A 22212-nucleotide genomic window follows, 5' to 3' on the forward strand; every position below is an offset into this window, starting at 1 on the left:
TGGGCTTATTTCTCACGTACCTGCCTCCCAGCTGCGTGTCAAAAGCCCTGCCTGTGCTACTCGAGGAGGTAGCCGGGTTGGCGGTGGAGTTCCCCAGACTCATTGTCTTGGGGGACTTCAACCTGCCGTCACTCGGCGAAACCTCGGGGTTGGCACAGGAGTTCATGGCCACCATGACAGCCATGGACCTGACTCAAGTAGTACGGGGTCCAACTCATGAGGGGGGGCACGCACCTGACATGGTATTCCTTTCCGAGCAACTGAGCAATGGTCTGAGACTAAGGGGCTTAGAAGCAGTGCTTTTGTCATGGTCAGACCATTTTCTACTACGGCTTGACTTCCTGGCTCCAATCCTTCCCCGCAGGGAGGCGGAACCAATGAAGATGTTCCGCCCCAGACGCCTAATGGATCCAGAGGGTTTCCAGACGGCGCTTGGGGTTATTCCAGAGGCACTCATCCACAGTTCGGCAGAGTCTCTTGCGGAGGCCTGGAATACGGCTGCTGCGGAGGCTCTCGACCGGATTGCGCCTTTGCGACCTCTCCGTGGCGCTAGACCCCGTAGAGCTCCATGGTTCAACGAGGAGCTCCGGGAGTTGAAACGCCAAAAGAGACGTCTAGAGAAGCGATGGAGGAAGAGTAGGTCTGAATCTGATCGAACACTTGTAAGAGCTTTTATTAAGACTTACAAAGTGGCGCTCAAGGCGGCAAGATGCGTGTACCATGCCGCCTTGATTGCATCAGCGGAATCCCGCCCGGCCGCTCTGTTTAGGGTGACCCGCTCCCTTCTTAACCAGGGGGGAGTTGGGGAGCCCTTGCAGAGTAGTGCCGAGGAGTTTAACACGTTTTTCGCTGATAAAGTCGCTCAGATCCGGGCCGACCTCGACTCCAATTGTAAAACAGAGTCGGCTGACAACGAGTCAGTCGAGGTGACTGGGGCACGTACTTGTCCACCTGTCTGGGAAGAGTTTGATCTGGTGACACCTGATGAAGTGGACAAGGCCATTGGAGCTGTGAGTTCCGCCACCTGTTTACTGGATCCGTGTCCCTCCTGGTTGGTCTCGGCCAGCAGGGAGGTGACACGGAGCTGGGCCCAGGAGATTACCAACGCTTCCTTGGGGAGGGGAGTTTTTCCATCACTCTATAAAGAAGCGCTTGTGCGCCCCCTCCTCAAGAAGCCTTCCCTGGACCCAGCAGTACTTAACAACTATCGTCCAGTCTCCAACCTTCCCTTCATGGGGAAGGTTGTCGAGAAGGTGGTGGCACTCCAGCTCCAGCGGTCCTTGGAAGAAGCCGATTATCTAGGTCCCCAGCAGTCGGGCTTCAGGCCCGGTTACAGCACGGAAACCGCTTTGGTCGCGTTGATGGATGATCTCTGGCGGGCCCGGGACAGGGGTTTATCCTCTGTCCTGGTGCTCCTCGATCTCTCAGCGGCTTTCGATACCATCGACCATGGTATCCTTCTGCACCGGTTGGAGGGGTTGGGGGTGGGAGGCACTGTGCTTCAGTGGTTCTCCTCCTACCTCTCTGGCCGGTCGCAGTCGGTGTTAGTGGGGGGTCAGAGGTCGACTCCGAGGTCTCTCCCTTGTGGAGTACCCCAGGGGTCGGTCCTCTCCCCCTTGCTATTTAACATCTACATGAAACCGCTGGGTGAGATCATCCAAGGACATGGGGTGAGGTATCATCAATATGCCGATGATACCCAGCTTTACATCTCCACCCCATGCCCAGTCAACGAAGCGGTGGAAGTGATGTGCCGGTGCCTGGAGGCTGTTGGGGCCTGGATGGGTGTCAACAGACTCAAGCTCAACCCGGATAAGACGGAGTGGCTGTGGGTTTTGCCTCCCAAGGACAATCCCATCTGTCCGTCCATTACCCTGGGGGGGGAATCATTGACCCCCTCAGAGAGGGTCCGCAACTTGGGCGTCCTCCTCGATCCACAGCTGACATTAGAGAACCACCTTTCGGCTGTGGCGAGGGGGGCGTTTGCCCAGGTTCGCCTGGTGCACCAGTTGCGGCCCTATCTGGACCGGGACTCATTACTCACAGTCACTCATGCCCTCATCACCTCGAGGTTCGACTACTGTAATGCTCTCTACATGGGGCTACCTTTGAAAAGTGTTCGGAAACTTCAGATCGTGCAGAATGCAGCTGCGAGAGCAGTCATGGGCTTACCCAGGTATGCCCATGTTTCACCATCACTCCGCAGTCTGCATTGGCTGCCGATCAGTTTCCGGTCACAATTCAAAGTGTTGGTTATGACCTTTAAAGCCCTTCATGGCACTGGACCAGAATATCTCCGAGACCGCCTTCTGCCGCACGAATCCCAGCGACCGATTCGGTCCCACAGAGTGGGCCTCCTCCGGGTCCCGTCAACTAAACAATGCCGGTTGGCGGGCCCCAGGGGGAGAGCCTTCTCTGTGGCGGCACCGGCCCTCTGGAACCAACTCCCCCCGGAGATCAGAACTGCCCCTACTCTTCCTGCCTTCCGTAAACTCCTCAAAACCCACCTTTGCCGTCAGGCATGGGGAAACTAAATATCTCCCCCTGGGCACGTTGAAGTTATATATGGTATGCCTGTATGTGTGTATGTTAGTATTGGGGATTCTCTTAAACTTGTAATATTTTAATTAATTGGATTGTATTGGATTGTTTTTCACTTGTTGTGAGCCGCCCCGAGTCTTCGGAGAGGGGCGGCATACAAATCCGAATAATAAATAAATAATAAATAAAATAGGTAGAGGTACCACTGTAGATCTCAGACATCAATAAGTAAACTCTATTAGCTTTAGTGATCACCATTGTTGGGGATAGAATTTGGTAGTTTGGTTAAATGAAAAAGGACCGGACCCATACTAAGAAGGATTTCTTGGGCCTCTTATCTAAGGAACCAAGTATATGGGCTCATTTCCTTTCTATACCAATGCATTTGTAAGGAAAGGAAAGGGAAAGAAGCCATTTTGTCCTGGCTCTTAATTGAGGGGGAAAATATCACGACAAAGTTATCTTCTCATCATTACAAGAAGGAAGATGAAGAAGTACATGGAGAAGAATGTTGGCTGAAACAAAGAGAAGGAAAGTAGGCTTTGGACATTCTGGGAATGACCAATGTTTAATCTCAAGGGCTTTGTCCTGAGAGTCTTTGTTCTGAAATTATAACCACAGAAAACTCTTACCTGCAGAACTAGCATTATGATACAAAGGTAAAAAAAAGAAAAGAAGTAATACTGAAAGAAATGTACTCACTTGTACGTGATTCAATGCGGGACCCTGCAGAAGTTGCCAGAAAAAACAAAACAGAATATTTTATTTTATTTAAAAAAAATATTTTTATTAAATTGCAAAGACAGACAAAACATGCATTACATGTAACATTTAGTGGAGCAACAATTGCTCCTCTCAAAGTAGAAGTCATCTTTATATTTATAATAAGTAAAAAAAACCACCTAACTCTATCATTGTTTATAAAATACTTAGATATATCAATTGTAAGGTAATCTAAAACATTTAAAAATATATAGAAATTTTAAGATTATAACTTAAAATGAACTATGAAGGGAAAAAAAGAGAAATGGTAGAAGAGGAAAGAAGGAGTTTATCTTTATATTGTAAATAATCACTGTCTAATACAGTATAACTACTAGGTACAAATATATTTAAAATAGTGTAAAAATAAGGTTATCTCTGTTTCTTTGTATCCCACCAGATATATACCTTTTGCCAAACCTCATAAAATTCTGATTCTTCTTGAATTTGTTTCAAGAAGAAACAAAACAGAATATTTTAAATCAGATTAGAATCAGTTGACCAATAAAAAACATGCTATGGATTACAGTATAGGTGCCTATCCAAACAAAAGGTATTTGAGCTAACCCTCCTGCACTGAAATCAAAGAAAAGCTTTGCCTCACAAAATCCTAGAGGGTTTTTTTTTAGTTAAAAGTAAGAGATAATGAAAATAGATATTGCATGCTTCCATGATTCATCAAAATAGATGCAATAAGGTTGGAAGGTAGCAATTTCCCCTCAAAGTCTAGTGACCTAAAACAATTTATTTTACTCTCCATATTTAAATAAGATGTTATCACCAGGACTCCTAAAGGATTATTTATAAATTTAAATAATTTATCTCTTTAATTTCCCACTTGTTTCCCATAATTGAGTGAACTGATAAGCTGTAATAATTTAATTGCATAACATGGCATGAATACACATGTGAACAGTTTTCATTGTACTTGAAAGATAAAGATTTCTTTTGCAATGTTTTCCTTCTTTCACTTCCTTCTCTTTTATGTATACAATAAAACATATGAAAGAGATACTATTGCAGTGAAATTTGACTAGGCTGGTTACTTCAGGCTGTGCTGATGAAAATTCAGTAGAACAACTGAATGCAATAGTGCAATTTCTTACCACTTGAACATTAGGGAGAATTGAAGGGAAGTGTTGGAATTAATCGGCCTGCAGAAAACTTTCATTTTCACTGCAAAACTCACAAAATTTGCCTCAACACTTGTAATAATATCAGACACACAGCCCTCATCATTCTTCCAGAGGTTTAGGAGGTTATACTGCAAAAGTCTCATCTATTACAAAATCCAGTTTGGCATTCGAGACCCAGCAATAGAATTATGCCTTCTAATCTGATATTTGAAAGGAGGGAAGAAGACATAAGTGTAGTCATAAGTTCTCAAAATAATATCTGTGCAGAATAGAATAGAAACATAGAAGTCTGACGGCAGAAAAAGACCTCATGGTCCATCTAGTCTGCCCTTAGAATTGAATTCTTTATTGGCCAAGTGTGATTGGACACACAAGGAATTTGTCTTTGGTGCATATTCTCTCAGTGTACATGAAAGAAAAGATACACTAATCAAGAACCATAAAGTACAACACTTATTGATAGTCATAGGGTACAAATAAGCAATCAAAACATACTAGGAAACAATCAATATAAATCCTCTTTTATATTATCCTGTGTTCTGCTGGCGTGTTTCAACCGCCTGTAATTACAGGGTAATTAGTCCAGGAAGACACACACCACACGATAAAAGGAAAAGCCAAAAGTTTTTATAAACAGAAAAACAGAAACAGCTCCCTTTTTAAATGTCAAAGGGATTTTGTGGTATACACAAGGCACAGGTGAAATGCAATCCAATTGCTCATCCAATAACTGGGAAATTGAGTTCAATTCTAAAGTCCAGAGAGTCCACACTCACAATCCTGAACAGCAAAAAACCACGATTTTGACGAAACAATGAATCAGATAAACTGCCATGAGGCTAAAACACCAGGCTGCACTTTTAGCTGTAGCACTAATTACAGCAGCCCCACCCAAACACAGGTGGCCTCATTTTCTCTTGTAATAATCCTTCAGTTGTTGTCTCCTATGCATCACTCTACGCATGCGTGGATGTGTCATTAATTCTTGTTCAGAATCCAGGGATGATACAGATGATTGATCTGCTCCTGGGCTGTCTGCCAAACTCCCCTCTTCCCTGTCACTCACGCTTCCTTGGTCAGAGGAGACAGATTCTACTGGAAGCAAAACAGACCTGCAGCATGTGGATGTCTCCCCCTCATCCACCTCCACATTCCTTGGGGCAGGAGCTGGGCCAGAGCTAACCACAACATCCTCCTAGGTTGGGTAAAAAAAAAATCCCCAAAAGATCTCCTATTTGTGCTTTTTGGATCTTAAATAGAACCAACCTTTATTAGAAAAAGTCATCAAAGGAAACTTTTCAATTTGGTGAAAATTCTACTCATATTCACAAGTGGGATCTCCATTAGATGCTTCTCCTTGACTTCCAAGGGTGTAAGTGGATGGAGATTAGGAAGTGGAGGATTGAATTTGCATTATGAAAGAGTTTACATCTCTCATAACTTTTAGCCCTGAGATGATATGAGTGCACAGAACAATTATTAACTCACATTTCTACCTACCGCAATCCAAAGACTTGTGGGAGGGGGACTAACATTAGCAAAGATTTACCAAATTCAGTTAGAAATGTGGATGATTTGTTGGTTTCCATTAAAAGAAACTATCAAAGCAGTTTAATCAGTACAAAACAATATAAAGCAGGAAAACAGGAAGGCATAAGAATATTATGAATCTGAAACATTATCTCTGTACTACATTCCAGCAGAAGCCAGAAACAGCATCCTAGGATCCACACATATTATTATTATTATTATTATTATTATTATTATTATTATTAATTAGATTTGTACGCCGCCCCTCTCTGTAGACTCACACGCACATCAAGACAAATAATTTCAGAGATAAATGTTTCAGTGAATGAAACTGCTCTCAGGTTGACCCTTATTTACATTCCCCCTCTACCCAACACTCCTCTGCTCTGGTGGAAGTTATGACTATATGAATCAACTCCCCCCCACTCCAATGTCTGTACTTTTTTATGGAAAACAGGTTCCATAAAGCCACGAAGACCTGGCTTTGCGGGCAAACCTGGGGGCCTTGATTCAACAACTAGCATGTCCAAATTGTATGAATGTCATGTATGCATATTGATGAGTTAGTTTATTATGGCTTTTAATTAAGGTTTTATAGTTTAGATTATATATTTGACTTCTTTTTATTGTTTTTGTAATTTATACTGTTGTAAGATGCACTGAGTCCTTCGGGATTGGGCGGCATAGAAGTTTAAACAAGCAAACAAACAAACAAACAAACAAACAAACAAATAAATAAGCAAGCAAGCAAACTTCTTCAGAAAGAAAGTCTTCTGTTTAGAGTATTTATTTAGTTATTTATTTTTATTTATTTTGTCCAATACACAATGAGGGTTTTAGTAGGTATATATATATAAAAACATAGTAAAATACATGATGAAGGTTATAGAGGAGATACTCATAGTAAAATATATCTAAGAAATAATAGAAAAGAAGATATAGTAATAGAACATATCAATGAAACAATAGAAGAAGAAATATAGGAATAGAAGAAAGGTATAGGAGATATAGGAGAGCAATAGGACAGGGGACGGAAGGCACTCTATTGCACTTGTACTCGCCCCTTACTGAAGTGTTAGGAATCTGGATAGGTCAACCGTAGATAATCTAAGGGTAAAGTGTTGGGGGTTTGGGGATGACAGTATGGTGTCCGGTAATGAGTTCCATGCTTCGACAACTCGGTTACTGAAGTCATATTTTTTACAGTCAAGTTTGGAGCGGTTAATATTAAGTTTAAATCTGTTGTGTGCTCTTGTGTTGTTGTGGTTGAAGCTGAAGTAGTCGCCAACAGGCAGGACGTTGCAGCATATGATCTTGTGGGCAATACTTAGATCTTGTTTAAGGCGTCGTATTTCTAAGCTTTCAAGACCCAGGATTGTAAGTCTAGTTTCGCAGGGAATTCTGTTTCAGGTAGAGGAGTGAAGGGCTCTTCTGGTGAAGTATCTTTGGATATTTTCAAGGGTGTTAATATCTGAGATGCGATATGGGTTCCAAACGGATGAGCTGTATTCGAGGATGGGTCTGGCAAAAGTTTTGTAAGCTCTTGTAAGTAGTGTGAGATTGCCAGAGCAGAAGCTACGAAGAGAGAGAGAGAGAGAGAGAGAGAGAGAGAGAGAGAGAGAGAGAGAGAGAGAGAGAGAGAGAGAGACAACCCTTCCTATTTTTTATTAGAGGGATGTTCAATCCCAGTCACATCTTAAATACGAAAGACAGACTTGATTTTTTTCCCTGCTCTTGCACTATAAGAACACGAGTCTGGCAAAATTGTAGGAGAAGACCTGCTTTACCTTACAGTGGCAAAAAGCTGGGAGTCCAGTAGCCCTTTTCTTGACCAACACATTTGATCAAAAGCCACACATTTTTGTGAGCTGCTGCTCACTTCCTTTAAATCAGAAAGGTGAGTGGAAAGTACTAATCTCCCATTTGTGGATAAATGGCTTTTTTGAGTTCTATGGAGAACAAGAAATAACGACTGCATCATCTGAGTATATTGATTTTGTGATCTTGCAGCCTGCTAACTTGTGGGCAGGGTTGTCAAGAGTTGTTCACTGATTCAATCATGATGTTAATAAACCGATTAATCAGGGAAGGGACAGCTGTAATATTTACCAACCAACAGAACAATCTTAGTTGTTACACCTGACTCTCAGTAATTAATGCTTTGCTTAGGCATAAAATCAAGTAGAAATTTTAAAGGAAAAGCAAAACCAGACACTCCTCCCTTGCGTACTCAGACAAAATAAAACTATAGAAATATTGCACCATAAATCGATGGAAAACAAAACCCCCCAAAACGAATTCGTACCTTCTTCACAACTATGCAAAATGAATACAACATAATATACAGAACTAAAGAAAATAAACCTCCAAACCACACACTAGTTACAAATACTTACCATAAGATCGCTTGATTATGAGAGTCAACAGTACTGTTGACAAATTATAGAAACATAGAAACATAGAAGACTGACGGCAGAAAAAGACCTCATGCTCCATCTAGTCTGCCCTTATACTATTTCCTGTATTTTATCTTGGGATGGATATATGTTTATCCCAGGCATGTTTAAATTCAGTTACTGTGGATTTACCAACCACGTCTGCTGGAAACTTGTTCCAAGGATCTACTACTCTTTCAGGAAAATAATATTTTCTCATGTTGCTTCTGATCTTTCCCCCAACTAACCTCAGATTGTGCTCCCTTGTTCTTGTGTTCACTTTCCTATTAAAAACACTTCCCTCCTGGATCTTATTTAACCCTTTAACATATTTAAATGTTTCGATCATGTCCCCCCTTTTCCTTCTGTCCTCCAGACTATACAGATTGAGTTCATTAAGTCTTTACTGATACGTTTTATGCTTAAGACCTTCCACCATTCTTGTAGCCCGTCTTTGGACCCGTTAAATTTTGTCAATATCTTTTTGTAGGTGAGGTCTCCAGAACTGAACACAGTATTCCAATTCTATATAACAAATAAATATATGCATGTAATGAAAGAAAACCTTAATTGATGATAAGTAATTAACTATGTCTATGTGCATATAAAGAAACACTACTGTAATGGAATATGCTTTACATGTTTATATTTATATGTTCATTTCTCTGTTTTCTGTTTCCTTTTGTTTGTTCGTTTGTTCTTTTTTCTTTTTCTATTTTTATATGTATAAACTCAATAAAGATTATTTTAAAAAATCAAATAGAGCCATGGTGGCGCAATGGTTAGAGTGTAAGACTGCAGTCTACTTCTGCTGATCACCAGCTGCAAGCAGTTTGGCAGATTGAATGTCACCGGGCTCAAGATTGACTCAGACTTCCATTCTACCGAGATGAGTAAAATGAGGACCCAGATTGTTGGGGGCAATATGCTGACCCTCTGTAAACCACTTAGAGAGGGCTGTAAAGCACTGTGAAGCGATATATAAGTCTAAATGCTATTGCTATGTATGTCATAATAGTCTTCTAGAGATTATCTAGAAAATGTTCCTGTTGATAGAATCAAAGATATTAATTTTCTGCAGTGAATCGGATGCCGTACAAGTCCCCTTCGCCCCTCCCATTCGCTAAAAAAGAATTGGTGGAGGGAAAAAAGTTGGGCCTGTCGAGGAAACATTTTGGGAAACTATAGTTATTTAATTTATTTATTCATTCATTTGTCCAATACACAAATACATAGGAAGAAAAATAGACATGTAGTAATATATATAAGGGTAAAGTGAACTTAGAGGAGAGGATATATGAAAGGAAGAGAATATATATGATAAGTGAGAGAAAGGAAAGACAATTGGACAGGGGACGAAAGGCACACCAGTGCACTTATGTACGCCCCTTACTGGCCTCTTAGGAACCTGGAGAGGTCAATCGTGGAGAGTCTAAGGGAGAAATGTTGGGGGTTACGGGTTGACACAATTGAGTCTGGTAATGATAACTCAATTGTTGAAATCATATTTTTTACAGTCAAGTTTGGAGCGGTTCGTATTAAGTTTGAATCTGTTGTGTGCTCTTGTGTTGTTGCGGTTGAAGCTGAAGAAGTCATTGACTGGTAGGACATTATGGAACAGAGACTTCCCCCAATTGTTGCAGAGAAAGGATCACCATTAGAAGAAAATATTTATAGCTCAGGATTGAAGTATAAGGTCGTTTGTGCTCTCTAAACTTGGTGGTTTTATAACCGTTGTTTCATTTATTCACCTAAATAATAGAGCAAACCTCTTTCCTTTCCAGCACCAATGTTATTATCTAGTTGGGCAATAAAGAAATACAACCAAGCTCAGAGAGCACCAAGGATCTCACGGAAAGGATTACGGGTTACTTCTGTAAATTAAGACCACTTATCTTGTTTCATAGCAAAGAGAAGGAAAACAGGTGTCCTTTTTAGAAGCCACAAGTCCTTCAGAACAAAAGTCTCCAAGTTCAGCAACTTTTAAGAGTTGTGGACTACAACTTCCGGAATTCCTCAACCAGCATGGCTCATTGAGGAATTCTGGGAATTGAAGTCCACAAGTCTGAAAGTGGTCAAGTTTGGAGAGCCCTGCTTTAGAAAAAAAATGCATTCTACCACCTTATTTATCTCCAAGTAGCTTTCTCATTAGACACAATAATGGCAAATTGATACAACTCTGGGAACTCTGAGCAGAGAGGGAAATGATTGAACTGTATTCTGCTTTGTAGCCAATGTGGAGACAAATTTAATATGTTGTAGAAAGTCAGCAACACTTTCCCTCCGGAAGAATGAAATAGTTTGGGAAATATTAAAAAGGCAGAATGTTATACAGTGATACCTTGTCTTACAAACTAAATTGGTTCCGGGATGAGGTTCTTAAGGTGAAAAGTTTGTAAGATGAAACAATGTTTCCCATAGGAATCAATGGAAAAGTGATTAATGCGTGGAAGCCCAAAATTCACCCCTTTTGCCAGCCGAAGCGCCCATTTTTGTGCTGCTGGGATTCCCCTGAGGCTCCCCTCTATGGGAAACTCCACCTCTGGACCTCTGTTTTTGCGATGCTGTGATTTCACTGAGGCTCCACTCACTGGGAAATCCCACCTCCAGAATTCCGTTGCGAGCGAAGCACCCATTTTTGCGCTGTTGGGATTCCCCTGCTGGGATTTCCCTGCGGCATCACTAAAACACGGAAGTCCGGAGGTGGGGTTTCCCATGGAGGGGAGCCTCAGGGGAATCCCAGCAGTGCAAAAACGGGTGCTTCACTGGCAACAGAAGTCTGGAGGTGGGACATCCCAGTGGCGGCGGTGGGTTTGTAAGGTGAAAATAGTTTGTAAGAAGAGGCAAAAAAATCTTAAACCCCGGGTTTGTATCTCGAAAAGTTTGTATGAAGAGGCGTTGGTAAGACGAGGTATCACTGTATTTCTGTAATGGAGAAATATTTTAAAAAAGGACAGAAAGCAGACTCAGTCTTTCTTAATAGCCCCCTCCCCTCCCAACAGATATTTTGTGCCCATTAAGAAAGACTGGGCCAGCCTATCTACAAAACAAAAGACCTTCAGCTCCAAGGTGATGGGATTAAGAACATGATATGATCCAGATCATAATAGGATTAACCCACTACTATTTCCCAGCAACTGGTTAAGTGCCACAGAGTTGGCCTTCTCCAGGTTCCGTCAACTAGACAATGAGGCAGAACATTTTGTGCTCACTTAGGCCTTATAAGCCACCTGTGGATACATCGTAAACAGCCCACAACCTGCTAGATGTCAACGTCCTCTTTGAACATGATGGACAAACATCATAATGCCACTCACGACTCTCAACAACTGGTTAGGTCCCACAGAGTCAGCCTTCTCCAGGTTCCATCAACTAGAAAATGTCACTTGGCAGGGCCTAGGGGAAGAGCCTTCTCTGTGGGGCCCCCGGCCCTTTGGAATCAGCTCCCCTGAGAGATTTGCACTGCCCCCACCCTCCTCGCCTTCCTCAAGAGTCTTAAGACTCATTTATGTCGTCAGGCGTGGGGCCATTAGACCCTAGCCCCCTGGCCGACAAATGTTATGTGTGACTGTTGTTTGAATGGGTATGATTGATTGGGGATTTTAGATTAGTGTATTTAGTTTTAACTAACTGGATTTATCTATTGTATTCATTGTTTCCTTTTATATGTTGTAAGCCACTCCAAGTCCTCGGAGAGGGGCGACATATAAACCAAGCAACCAAGCAACCAAGCAACCAAGCAACCAAGCAACCAAGCAACCAAGCAACCAAGCAACCAAGCAACCAAGCAACCAAGCAACCAAGCAACCAAGCAACCAAGCAACCAACCAACCAACCAACCAACCAACCAACCAACCAACCAACCAACCAACCAACCAACCAACCAACCAATAAATATATTTAGCCCAGGGGTAGGAAATGTTGGCTCTTCTATGATATGTGGACTTCAGCTCCCAGAATTTCTGAGCTGGCATGATTGGCTCAGGAAGTTTGGGAGTTGAAGTCCACAAGTCGTAGAAGAGCCAACATTCCCTACCCATGATTTAGCAGAAGGCACAGAGCTAACTCTATTCTCCTAAGGGCATTTCAGTCATTGCAATATCTCAGAGCAGTCCAAACTTCAACCAAATATGGAAGCTCAGAGAAACACCTAGGCTTTGCGTTTCCTTTTCTGCCTATAAAGCCAGCTATGACCCCTACTTAACCCCAACATATTATGTTGTAAGCCGCCGTGAGTCTTCAGAGAAGGGCGGCCTAGAAGTTGAAATAATAAATAGCAAGTAAGTAAGTAAGTAAAGGAGTAAACAAGTAAACAAATAAACAAATAAATAAGTAAATAAATAAATAAATAAATAAATAAATAAATAAGTAAATAAATAAATAAAATAAGTTCTTGCACAGGAGCAGGAATTTCAAATACAAAGCTCAAAGAAGGTATAAAAATCCCTCACTCTCAACTCCATTTTGTCAACTGCATCAGAACCACAAAACCATGCGATTCTGCTTCATCAATAAACCATCTTTCTCATCAGCCTCCATGTTTCCAGCATCTATTTCTCAACTTGGAAATGAACCAGATGGATATTTCTTCCAACAATGTCATTCAGACAAACTGTACTTCCCAAGACTACAGTTTACATTGAAACAATGGAAAACAACAAAAAGAGATTATTTTCCTCCCCCCCCCCCCATTTTCATTTGCTAAGCTGGAAGAGCCTAGTGGCCAGAAGAAGAAGAAAAGTTGGACAGGTGCGGAGATGAAAGAAGTATAATTTATTATAACTTACTCAGCCATGTCTTCACATCAATTGAATGCATGCTTGAGTGCTTCACGTAGGTGCTGGCAAAAAGCCAGGTTGCAGCTAAGGTAAACACTACCACAACAATCCTCAGCACACCTAGGCCAGAAGGAAGACAAGGTCAGGTACATGATACATTGAGAAAGCTGGGTGTGTTGTTAAACTCATTAAAAGTAATTCTTGCTCTGCACCCTAAATGTCAACAATATCATCACTCTGGTTAGTCAAAGATAGTGTGATTTTTTTAGAACTGGCATGCTATGGATGAATTACTCCTTTTCATAAGAAATATCATAAACCCTTCTAAATATTGCCTATTCTAACCCTGGCAGCAAGAATCCAAAATCTCAGGTAGCCATGGCGAGCCATGGTGGCATAGTGGTTAGAATGCAGTACTACTTCTGCTAACTTCCAGCTGCCTGCAATTTGGTAGTTCAAATCTCACCAGGCTCAAGATTGACTCAGCTTTCCATCCTTCTGAGATGGATAAAATGAGGACCTAAATTGTTGGGGGCAATATGTTGACACTGTAAACTGCTTAGAGAGGGTTGTAAAACACTATAAAGCGACACATAAGTCTAAATGCTGTAGTAGTAGGGGGGCTGCTGCCCGGACGAGGGGGAACGCAGTGGGGTAGCGAAAAAGGAGCTCCACCCCAGAGTACCCAATTTGCACTGAAATATGTTGAAAGAAATGCAGGGCGTCCTGCATAAGCCACACCCACAGTGTGGTAGTAAAACATTTAGTAGCCCTTCACTGAGTGTGATTCTTTTATGTCTCATCTCCGGGACCTCCTTCTGCGGCATAAATCCCAGCGACCGGTTAGGTCCCACAGAGTTGGCCTTCTCCGGGTCCCGTCGACTAAACAATGTCGTCTGGCGGGACCCAGGGGAAGAGCCTTCTCTGTGGTGGCTCCGACCCTCTGGAACCAGCTCCCCCCAGAGATTAGGATTGCCCCCACCCTCCTTGCCTTTCATAAACTCCGTAAAACCCACCTCTGCCATCAGTATGGAGGAATTGAAACATCTCCCCCTTGCCCATGTAGTTTTGGTCTATGATTGATTGTGTGCTTGTTTTTTATATATATTGGGGTTGCTTTTATGGACTTTTTAACTTAAAACTGTAATTTAGATTGCTAAATATTAGATTTGTTACTATGTACCGTATTTGCCATTGTTGTGAGCCGCCCCGAGTCTGCGGAGAGGGGCGGCATATAAATCCAATAAATCTAATCTAATCTAATCTAATCTAATCTAATCTAATCTAATCTAATCTAATCTAATCTAATCTAATCTAATCTAATCTAATCTAATCTAATCTAATCTAATCTAATCTAATCTAATCTAATCTAATCTAATCTAATCTAATCTAATCTAATCTAATCTAATCTAATCTAATCTAATCTAATCTAATCTAATCTAATCTAATCTAATCTAATCTAATCTAATCTAATCTAATCTAATCCAATCTAATCTCAATTCCATGCAATCCATTCAACAACCCACAGTTAACACAGTCCATGGCTTATGACTTGTTCGACTTCTGTCAAGTTTCATACATTCTACAAACTCGCTGGATTTTGTTTGGAATTTGTGAATTATAAACCATGGCTTATGGCATGACATGATATCTAAAACCAGCCACCAAGTTGTTATGCAGCTGTTCATGAATCAACCAATAAACAAGGATGATAAGATGGTAAATGAACGATCCTTTGAATAACAGAGGTCAGAATGGCAAAAGTAGGTAAGTCAAAGCTAGTTTAGGGCAAACCCTGGTGCTGAATTCAATCCTTATGTTTTCAAATAACAAAATTGTGTACTTTCCTCACAAAATCCTGGAAAATTAACAATGATGAGCTACCTGGTTTTGGAAAGACTTTCATAGCCAACTAGTACAAAGACAGAGAGTGAGGAGGAGGAGAAGAAGTGGCCACAAATTTCTGAAAGTGAAAATATACTTTATAAAACTTTAATCTAGGGAAAATATTAAGGTCTCCAAGAATCAGACTCTTTAGTTCATTCTCTGGATCCCTTTTTAACACAGTTTATTTATTTATTTTTTATTTATTCTTTTGTCCAATACACAATACATATGGAAGAGAATAGACATGAAGTAATATATATAAAGATAATATGTAAAATAGAAGAGAAAATATATGAAAGGAAGAAAATATATATGATATATGAGATAAAGGAGAGACAATTGGACAGGGGACGAAAGGCGCATTAGTGCACTTATGTACGCCCCTTACTGGCCTCTTAGGAACTTGGAGAGGTCAATCGTGGATAGACTAAGGGAGAAATGTTGGGGGTTAGGGGTTGACACTATTGAGTCCGGTAATGAGTTCCACGCTTCGACAACTCGATTGTTAAAGTCATAATTTTTACAGTCAAGTTTGGAGCGGTTAATATTAAGTTTGAATCTGTTGCGTGCTCTTGTGTTGTTGTGGTTGAAGCTGAAGTAGTCATTGACCGGTAGGACGTTGCAGCATATGATCTTGTGGGCAATACTTAAATCATGTTTTAGGCGCCGTAGTTCTAAGCTTTCTAGACCCAGGATTGTTAGTCTATTTTTGTAGGGTATTCTGTTTTGAGTGGAGGAGTGAAGGGCTCTTCTGGTGAAATATCTTTGGACGTTTTCAAGGGTGTTGATGTCCGAGATGTGGTATGGGTTCCAGACAGATGAGCTGTATTCGAGAATGGGTCTGGCAAAAGTTTTGTAGGCTCTTGTGAGTAGTGTGAGATTGCCGGAGCAGAAGCTACGTAGGATCAGGTTAACAACTCTAGAAGTCTTTTTGGCGATATTGTTGCAGTGGACTTTAGCACTTAGGTCATTTGATATTAGTATTCCAAGGTCTTTTACTGAGTGTGGGTTGGCTGTGAGAGTTTGTTTATTCAGTTTGTATTTGAGAATTTGTTTATACAGTATGCTTGAACGAGCTGAAGCAAACTCATAAAGAGAAAAGCAAAGACAGATACAATGGTTTTAGGCAGTAGCAAAGTTTTAGTTTTAGAGCCTGAATCTTGCAATCTTCTACAGAGCAAATTTTGTATCAACTTAGATTTGAATTCTCCAGGTCATTTACTTAAGGAGACAATCCATGTCTTTGATTATTCCAACTGTGAGTATTGTTGCAAATTCCCGTGCTAGGTGATATCAACTTTGGGAGTTGCATATTTTATAGTTTCTGTTTTAATTACTCTTGCGTGTCACAAGGTAGGCCATGTATATTGCAGTTTAAAAGTTAAACAAATAATCAGATGCCTGTTGGGAAAAAGGACATGAAATGCTATTTTTCTATTCATGTTCCCGCCAGGGGATTTAAAATACAAATCTGCCCATCCAGGCAGGCAAGCCACTGGCTTAGACAGAGAGAATAGTGGCCAATATATCACCAGGGGCTACAATAAGTACTGCCAGAGAGGGCAAATTACAGCTCCTTTGGGTCAATAATTAACTCTCAACCTGCAATGTTATGGGGAAGTGACCTTGGGAGATGGGGAGGAACTACAGCCGGTCAGATAAGAGGCAGATTAGCCTGCAGTAGGAATGTGGTTGTGGCAAGTGGCGCAGATCCACTTTCAGGCTTGCGAGGTTCTGTTAATATAGCCTTACAATATAGAATCTGTTTATATTTCCTGCCTTAGACACCCACACAAGGCTGACACAACTATATCCAATTAATGTGGTAGGGAAAATGGGAGGAAAATTTAAGCCAACCCTACAACCGTAACTCAAATCCCCTGCCTGCTTTTTCCTTCCCAAGATCTTTTATCTGACCCTGAAATAGAAGGAACTTTGAAGTTGGACAATATCCTAGATCTTTACAAAGCCGCTAGACCAGTTACCGTAGTTCCCACACTCTGGTTGGGGACTCAGAAACTGTCCTTCTGTAGTCAGTGCCTCATAATGAATGGGCAGCCACTAAAAGGAACATTCAAAAAGCAGGATGCTCCTGGGCATATTCTTCCCCTGGTGGCTTCTTTAAAGAAGGATTTATATCTACCCATTGTGGAGACATAAACTCCTCCTCCTTTGAGCCACAAAACAATCTTTTGTCCACAGGAGCATCTATTATTGCACAACCAGTAAGAAATAGATGCAACATCTTTAGTTGGCCTAGAAGTTAGTCTGGGGCTTGCTTGAATACAGAATACAGGAGTCAAGGATGGAAGTATGACTCCATGGGGATGCATGGAACAAACAACCAAGCTTTGCATGACCAGTCCAATTGTTAGATTGATGGAAATCCCTTTCATGATATTTATTTTCAAAAGGGAAAATCTGTATTGTAACTGTATGTGCAAATTAATTTTCCCCTCCCTATTCCTGCTTTGTGTTTTGATACTGATGTTAGATTTATTTATCTGTCTGTCTGTCTGTCTGTCCGTCTGTCCGTCCGTCCGTCCGTTCGTCCATCCATCCATCCATCCATCCATCCAAAGATGGCCTACAAGAATGGTGGAATGGTCTTAAGCATAAAACGTATCAGGAAAGACTTAATGAACTCAATCTGTATAGTCTGGAGGACAGAAGGAAAAGGGGGGACATGATTGAAACATTTAAATATGTTAAAGGGTTAAATAAATAAGGTCCAGGAGGGAAGTGTTTTTAATAGGAAAGTGAACACAAGAACAAGGGGACACAATCTGAAGTTAGTTGGGGGAAAGATCAAAAGCAACATGAGAAAATATTATTTTACTGAAAGAGTAGTAGATCCTTGGAACAAACTTCCAGCAGACGTGGTAGATAAATCCACAGTAACTGAATTTAAACATGCCTGGGATAAACATATATCCATTGTAAGATAAAATACAGAAAATAGTATAAGGGCAGACTAGATGGACCATGAGGTCTTTTTCTGCCGTCAGACTTCTATGTTTCTATGTTTCATTCATTCATTCATTTATTGACTGATTGATTGATTGATTGATTTGTTTTGATTTGTATGCCACCCCTCTCCGAAGACTCGGGGTGGCTCACAATATGTCAAAAACAATATACCATAGACATATCAAAAAATACAATTAATATACTAAAAAACTTTAAAAAACTCTAATAAGATTTAAAATCCTTCATTCCCATTCACACAGCAAAACATACTACACTCATCGGGCAGGAGCTAGGGTCTAATGGCTTCAAGCCTGGAGGCATAAATAGGTCTTTAACCTTTTATGGAAGGCGAGGAGGGTGGGGGCATTGCAAATCTTTGGAGGGAGCTGATTCCAGAGGGCCGCCCCCCCCACAGAGAAGGCTCTTCCCCTAGGTCCTGCCAAGTAACATTGTCTAGTTGACGGGAGAAGGCTGACTCTGTGGGACCTAACTGGGAACATCTGTCAGTTATCATGTTGGCAAAAGTTTTTTTCTGATAGAATCACGAATATCTGCTTTATCTAAGAAGCCCACATCTGGGACATTATGGACTAACTCCTAAAACATCTGCTAAAATACACCAGAAAGTGGAAGGTGAATAGCAATGATCAGTTGTGAGAATCAAACCAAACTTTTAAATCTTTTTTCTTTCCCTATCAGAGCCACTCTATTTCATTGAGTGATTGATTGATTGATTGTTTCATTCATTCATTTATCCATTGTATTTCAAACCTGCCCATCTCACCTAAGTGCTTACCTGTTGCTCGCATGTTTTTATTCCAGTGTAGTGAAAGATATACCGAAGCTTAGCAGAAACGAAACCAGATAACCTGTTGAAACAAAAAGACCAAATAGCTGACTTGGAAGAATATAAACTGCTGTAGAATTAAGCAATATGTAATATGATATGGAGAGAGTGGATGTGTGAACAATTCCAAAATGTTCAGAATATCTCAACTTGAATGTCACGGACATTTACTGCTGGTTGATAAACAGAAATCATTATTATTTAATACACTGATACTTCAACTTTCTCCCATTTACTGTCTGTATTACTTTCTATGGGGCTATAATGAAGATTGGTTTAAGGACTGTTCTTAATTTCTTGATGGATTAAGGATTTCATGCTAACCACTCCGTAACACACATTCATATGAATATTACTAAACTTATGATGACAGGAATCAAAGGAGCCGACAGTTAAAAAAATTCAACATGGCTGCCTCAACCATGTAAACCAGTGGTTCTCAACCTTTTTTCGGCCATGGCCTAATTAAGCATCTCTAAAATCCTGATGCCCTCCCTTCTGGTGACATATAATTCTTACTTGTTGTGATTAGCTCTGGTCCACCTCCTGCCCCAAGGAATGTAGAGGTGGATGTGGGGGAGACATCCACCATGCCGCAGGCCTGTTTTGCTCCCCATAGAATCTGCCGATGAAGTCTCCTCTGACCAAGGAAGTGTGAGTGACAGGGAAGAGGGGAGTTTGGCAGACAGCCCAGGAGGAGATCAGTCATCTGTATCATCACTGGATTCTGAGCAAGAATTAATGACACATCCACGCTTGCGTAGAGCGATGCATAGGAGACAACAACTGAAGGATTATTACAAGAGAAAGTGAGGCCACCTGTGTTTGGGTGGGGCAGCGGTAATTAGTGCTACAGATAAAAGTGCAGCCTGGTGTTTTAGCCTCATGGCAATTTATCTGATTCATTGTTTCGTCAAGATCGTGGTTTTTGCTGTTCAGGATTGTGTGTGTGGACTCTCTGGACTTTAGAATTGGACTCAATTTCCCAGTTATTGGGTGAGCAATTGGACTGCATTTAACCTGTGCCTTGTGTGTACTAGAAAATCCCTTTGACATTTAAAAAGGGAGCTGTTTCTGTTTTTCTGTTTTTATAAACTTTTGGGTTTTCCTTTTATTGTGTGGTGTGTGTCTTCCTGGACTAATTACCCTGTAATTACGGGCAGTTGAGACACACCGGCAGAACATTACTATTCAAAAAGTGAACTCCTACTCACGCAGAGGAAGCCTAAGAGGCCGTTAACTTCGTTTAAACAAGATATCAATTGCCCCCATTAAAAATAAAATTGCCCCTGGGGACGTGGGCTCCACATTTACTGAAGTAAATGAAGCACCAACCCCATTTAAAGTATATTGGCTATGCAATGCTTATAAGAGGGGCTTTGACTGTAAAATGCGCAACCTGACAGAAAACACTGTGTCAAGCCAGTGCTGACATTGGTGATAAATGAATGGCTTGCCACACTATGTATAGAAAGCCTGATGTTTATGGGAACTTGGGAGGGGTGATTTTCATGAGGGAACATATGCAGCCACAAAGCATTCTTTCAAGTGGTTCAAGGCCATCCTATGCCCACCCACCTGGGTGGAAGTGGAAGGAGGACTTACCACAACGGCACAATCTGGGTGGACAATGTGCGGGATAAGGGATGGGAACTTTCACCTGGGTGGGAAACCCAGATTCAGGTTTCCCAGTGTAGGTGCCAGGATAGCTGCGGCAATAAATTTGAACTTTCAGGTGTACTTTGAAACTGATTTAGTTCAGATGCTACCTGTAACCTTGACATACTGTGGATGTCCTGACTTTCACTGAACCATCTCAGACAGCAAAATATTTTATACTGATCTCATACAGATTAAAAGAACAGCCAGGCATTGTTTACTCTTTCTAGTTTTTCATACGTTTTATTGTACTCTCCTTGCAGTTTCCTGGTTTTTTTCCTAAATCCCCTAGGTAAACACTTCTGTTTTAACTGCTATTTAAACTAATGAATAAACAAAACTTAGAAAGGGGTTTTTTTCTTTTCCAATTCTTTTTTTCTTTTCCTCATCTTTTTCTTCAGGGGCCCCCTTTAAATGTCTTTTTTGACCACGGACCATAGCCATGGGCCACCAAGGCTTAGCTTAAGATTTAAATGTTATATTTCTTCAAGCCTTTGTGGACCCTCCCCAGGATGACATCATGCCCTCCCCCCACCCTCACAGATTTGTGGGCCACAGATTGAGAAGCATTGTCTTATGTCATTTTTATGCCTATTTCTCTTTATCATTCTCTAGAGAATACAATAAGGAAGGGCAATTTCTTTCCTTCCGGGATTCACACATTATCTGACTAATCTATGGAATTAAGATGCAGCACTAAATCAGTGTTTGCTTGAATGAACTGTGATATCTTTGAACTGTAAGACCCTCAAAAACCAAGATTTGCATGAAAAGTCATACAGTATTAGACTTTTGGTTTTTATTTATTTATTTATTCTTTGTCCAATATACAATACATATGAAAGAGAATAGACATTAAGTAATATATATAATGATAGAAAGTAAGAAAGAAGAGAAGTAGGAGGAAAGGAGAGAAAAAGTGTGATATAAGAGATAAGGAAAGAAGATTGGACAGGGGACGATAGGCACATCAGTGCACTTATGTACATATTAACATTGGAAACATGTCTGGAAGATTGAGCTACACTCTTGAGGATGTGATCAGTGATATATTGATGGTCCTTAGTGACTCTTAGACAAGAGAATCTGGAAGTAGAAATCACTTAGGAGCAGTGATGGGCTACCAAAATGTTTACTACCACACTGTGGGTGTGGCTTATGCATTTTGTTTCAACATCTTTCAATGCAAATTGGGTGCTCTGGGGTGGAGCTCCAAATTTTGCTACCGGAACTGCGTTCCTGACCGTTCCCGTAGGAGCCCATCACTGCTTAGGAGGTATATTAACTTGAGTCTTAACACAGTGATTTCAACCCGCAGAATCTCCTATCCAAGGAGATATTAAGGTGGGACCATCAGTATGTCACTGATCATATCACATATTTTTGCAACATCACCATCCAAGATCAAAGGTTTTCCAGATTTCAGGGCTTGAAAGGAGTGGTGAGGGAAGGGGTTGAGGATAGTTTCAAGGGCTGCAAAAGTGAGACTAAAGAATGTAATTTGTTCACCTTTGCTTTAAAGATACACGGAGTACATAAAGGTATATGAAATGTTCTAGTTACATCAACTGATGTACTCACAAAGCTTTTAGAGAGATATTTTGTCATAATCTTATTGCTTAAGGAAGAAAATAATTTTGCCTAAAGAATATTATTGTGCTCCAACC

The 22212-nt window shown here is 41.0% G+C and overlaps 1 protein-coding gene across 3 annotated transcripts in view; it reads right to left on the minus strand.

Moving 5' to 3' along the window:
• The window catches only part of FAM3D (FAM3 metabolism regulating signaling molecule D), a 49192-nt gene that overhangs the window by 20637 nt on the left and 6343 nt on the right, over window positions 1–22212 (minus strand). For 2 of the 3 annotated variants that reach the window (XM_070738136.1, XM_070738135.1), the window contains exons 3-5: window positions 18836–18908; window positions 13192–13302; window positions 3244–3267 (exon numbers count right to left, since the gene is read on the minus strand). In XM_070738136.1, coding sequence (XP_070594237.1) covers window positions 3244–3267; window positions 13192–13302; window positions 18836–18848 — 148 coding nt within the window. In that variant the 5' untranslated portion in view covers window positions 18849–18908. Of the gene's footprint in view, window positions 1–3243; window positions 3268–13191; window positions 13303–18835; window positions 18957–22212 lie in introns of all 3 variants that reach the window. The other variant, XM_070738138.1, reaches the window with a different exon arrangement.

Source organism: Erythrolamprus reginae, chromosome 2 (assembly GCF_031021105.1).
Source record: "Erythrolamprus reginae isolate rEryReg1 chromosome 2, rEryReg1.hap1, whole genome shotgun sequence".
Classification (NCBI taxonomy): Eukaryota; Metazoa; Chordata; class Lepidosauria; order Squamata; family Dipsadidae; genus Erythrolamprus; species Erythrolamprus reginae.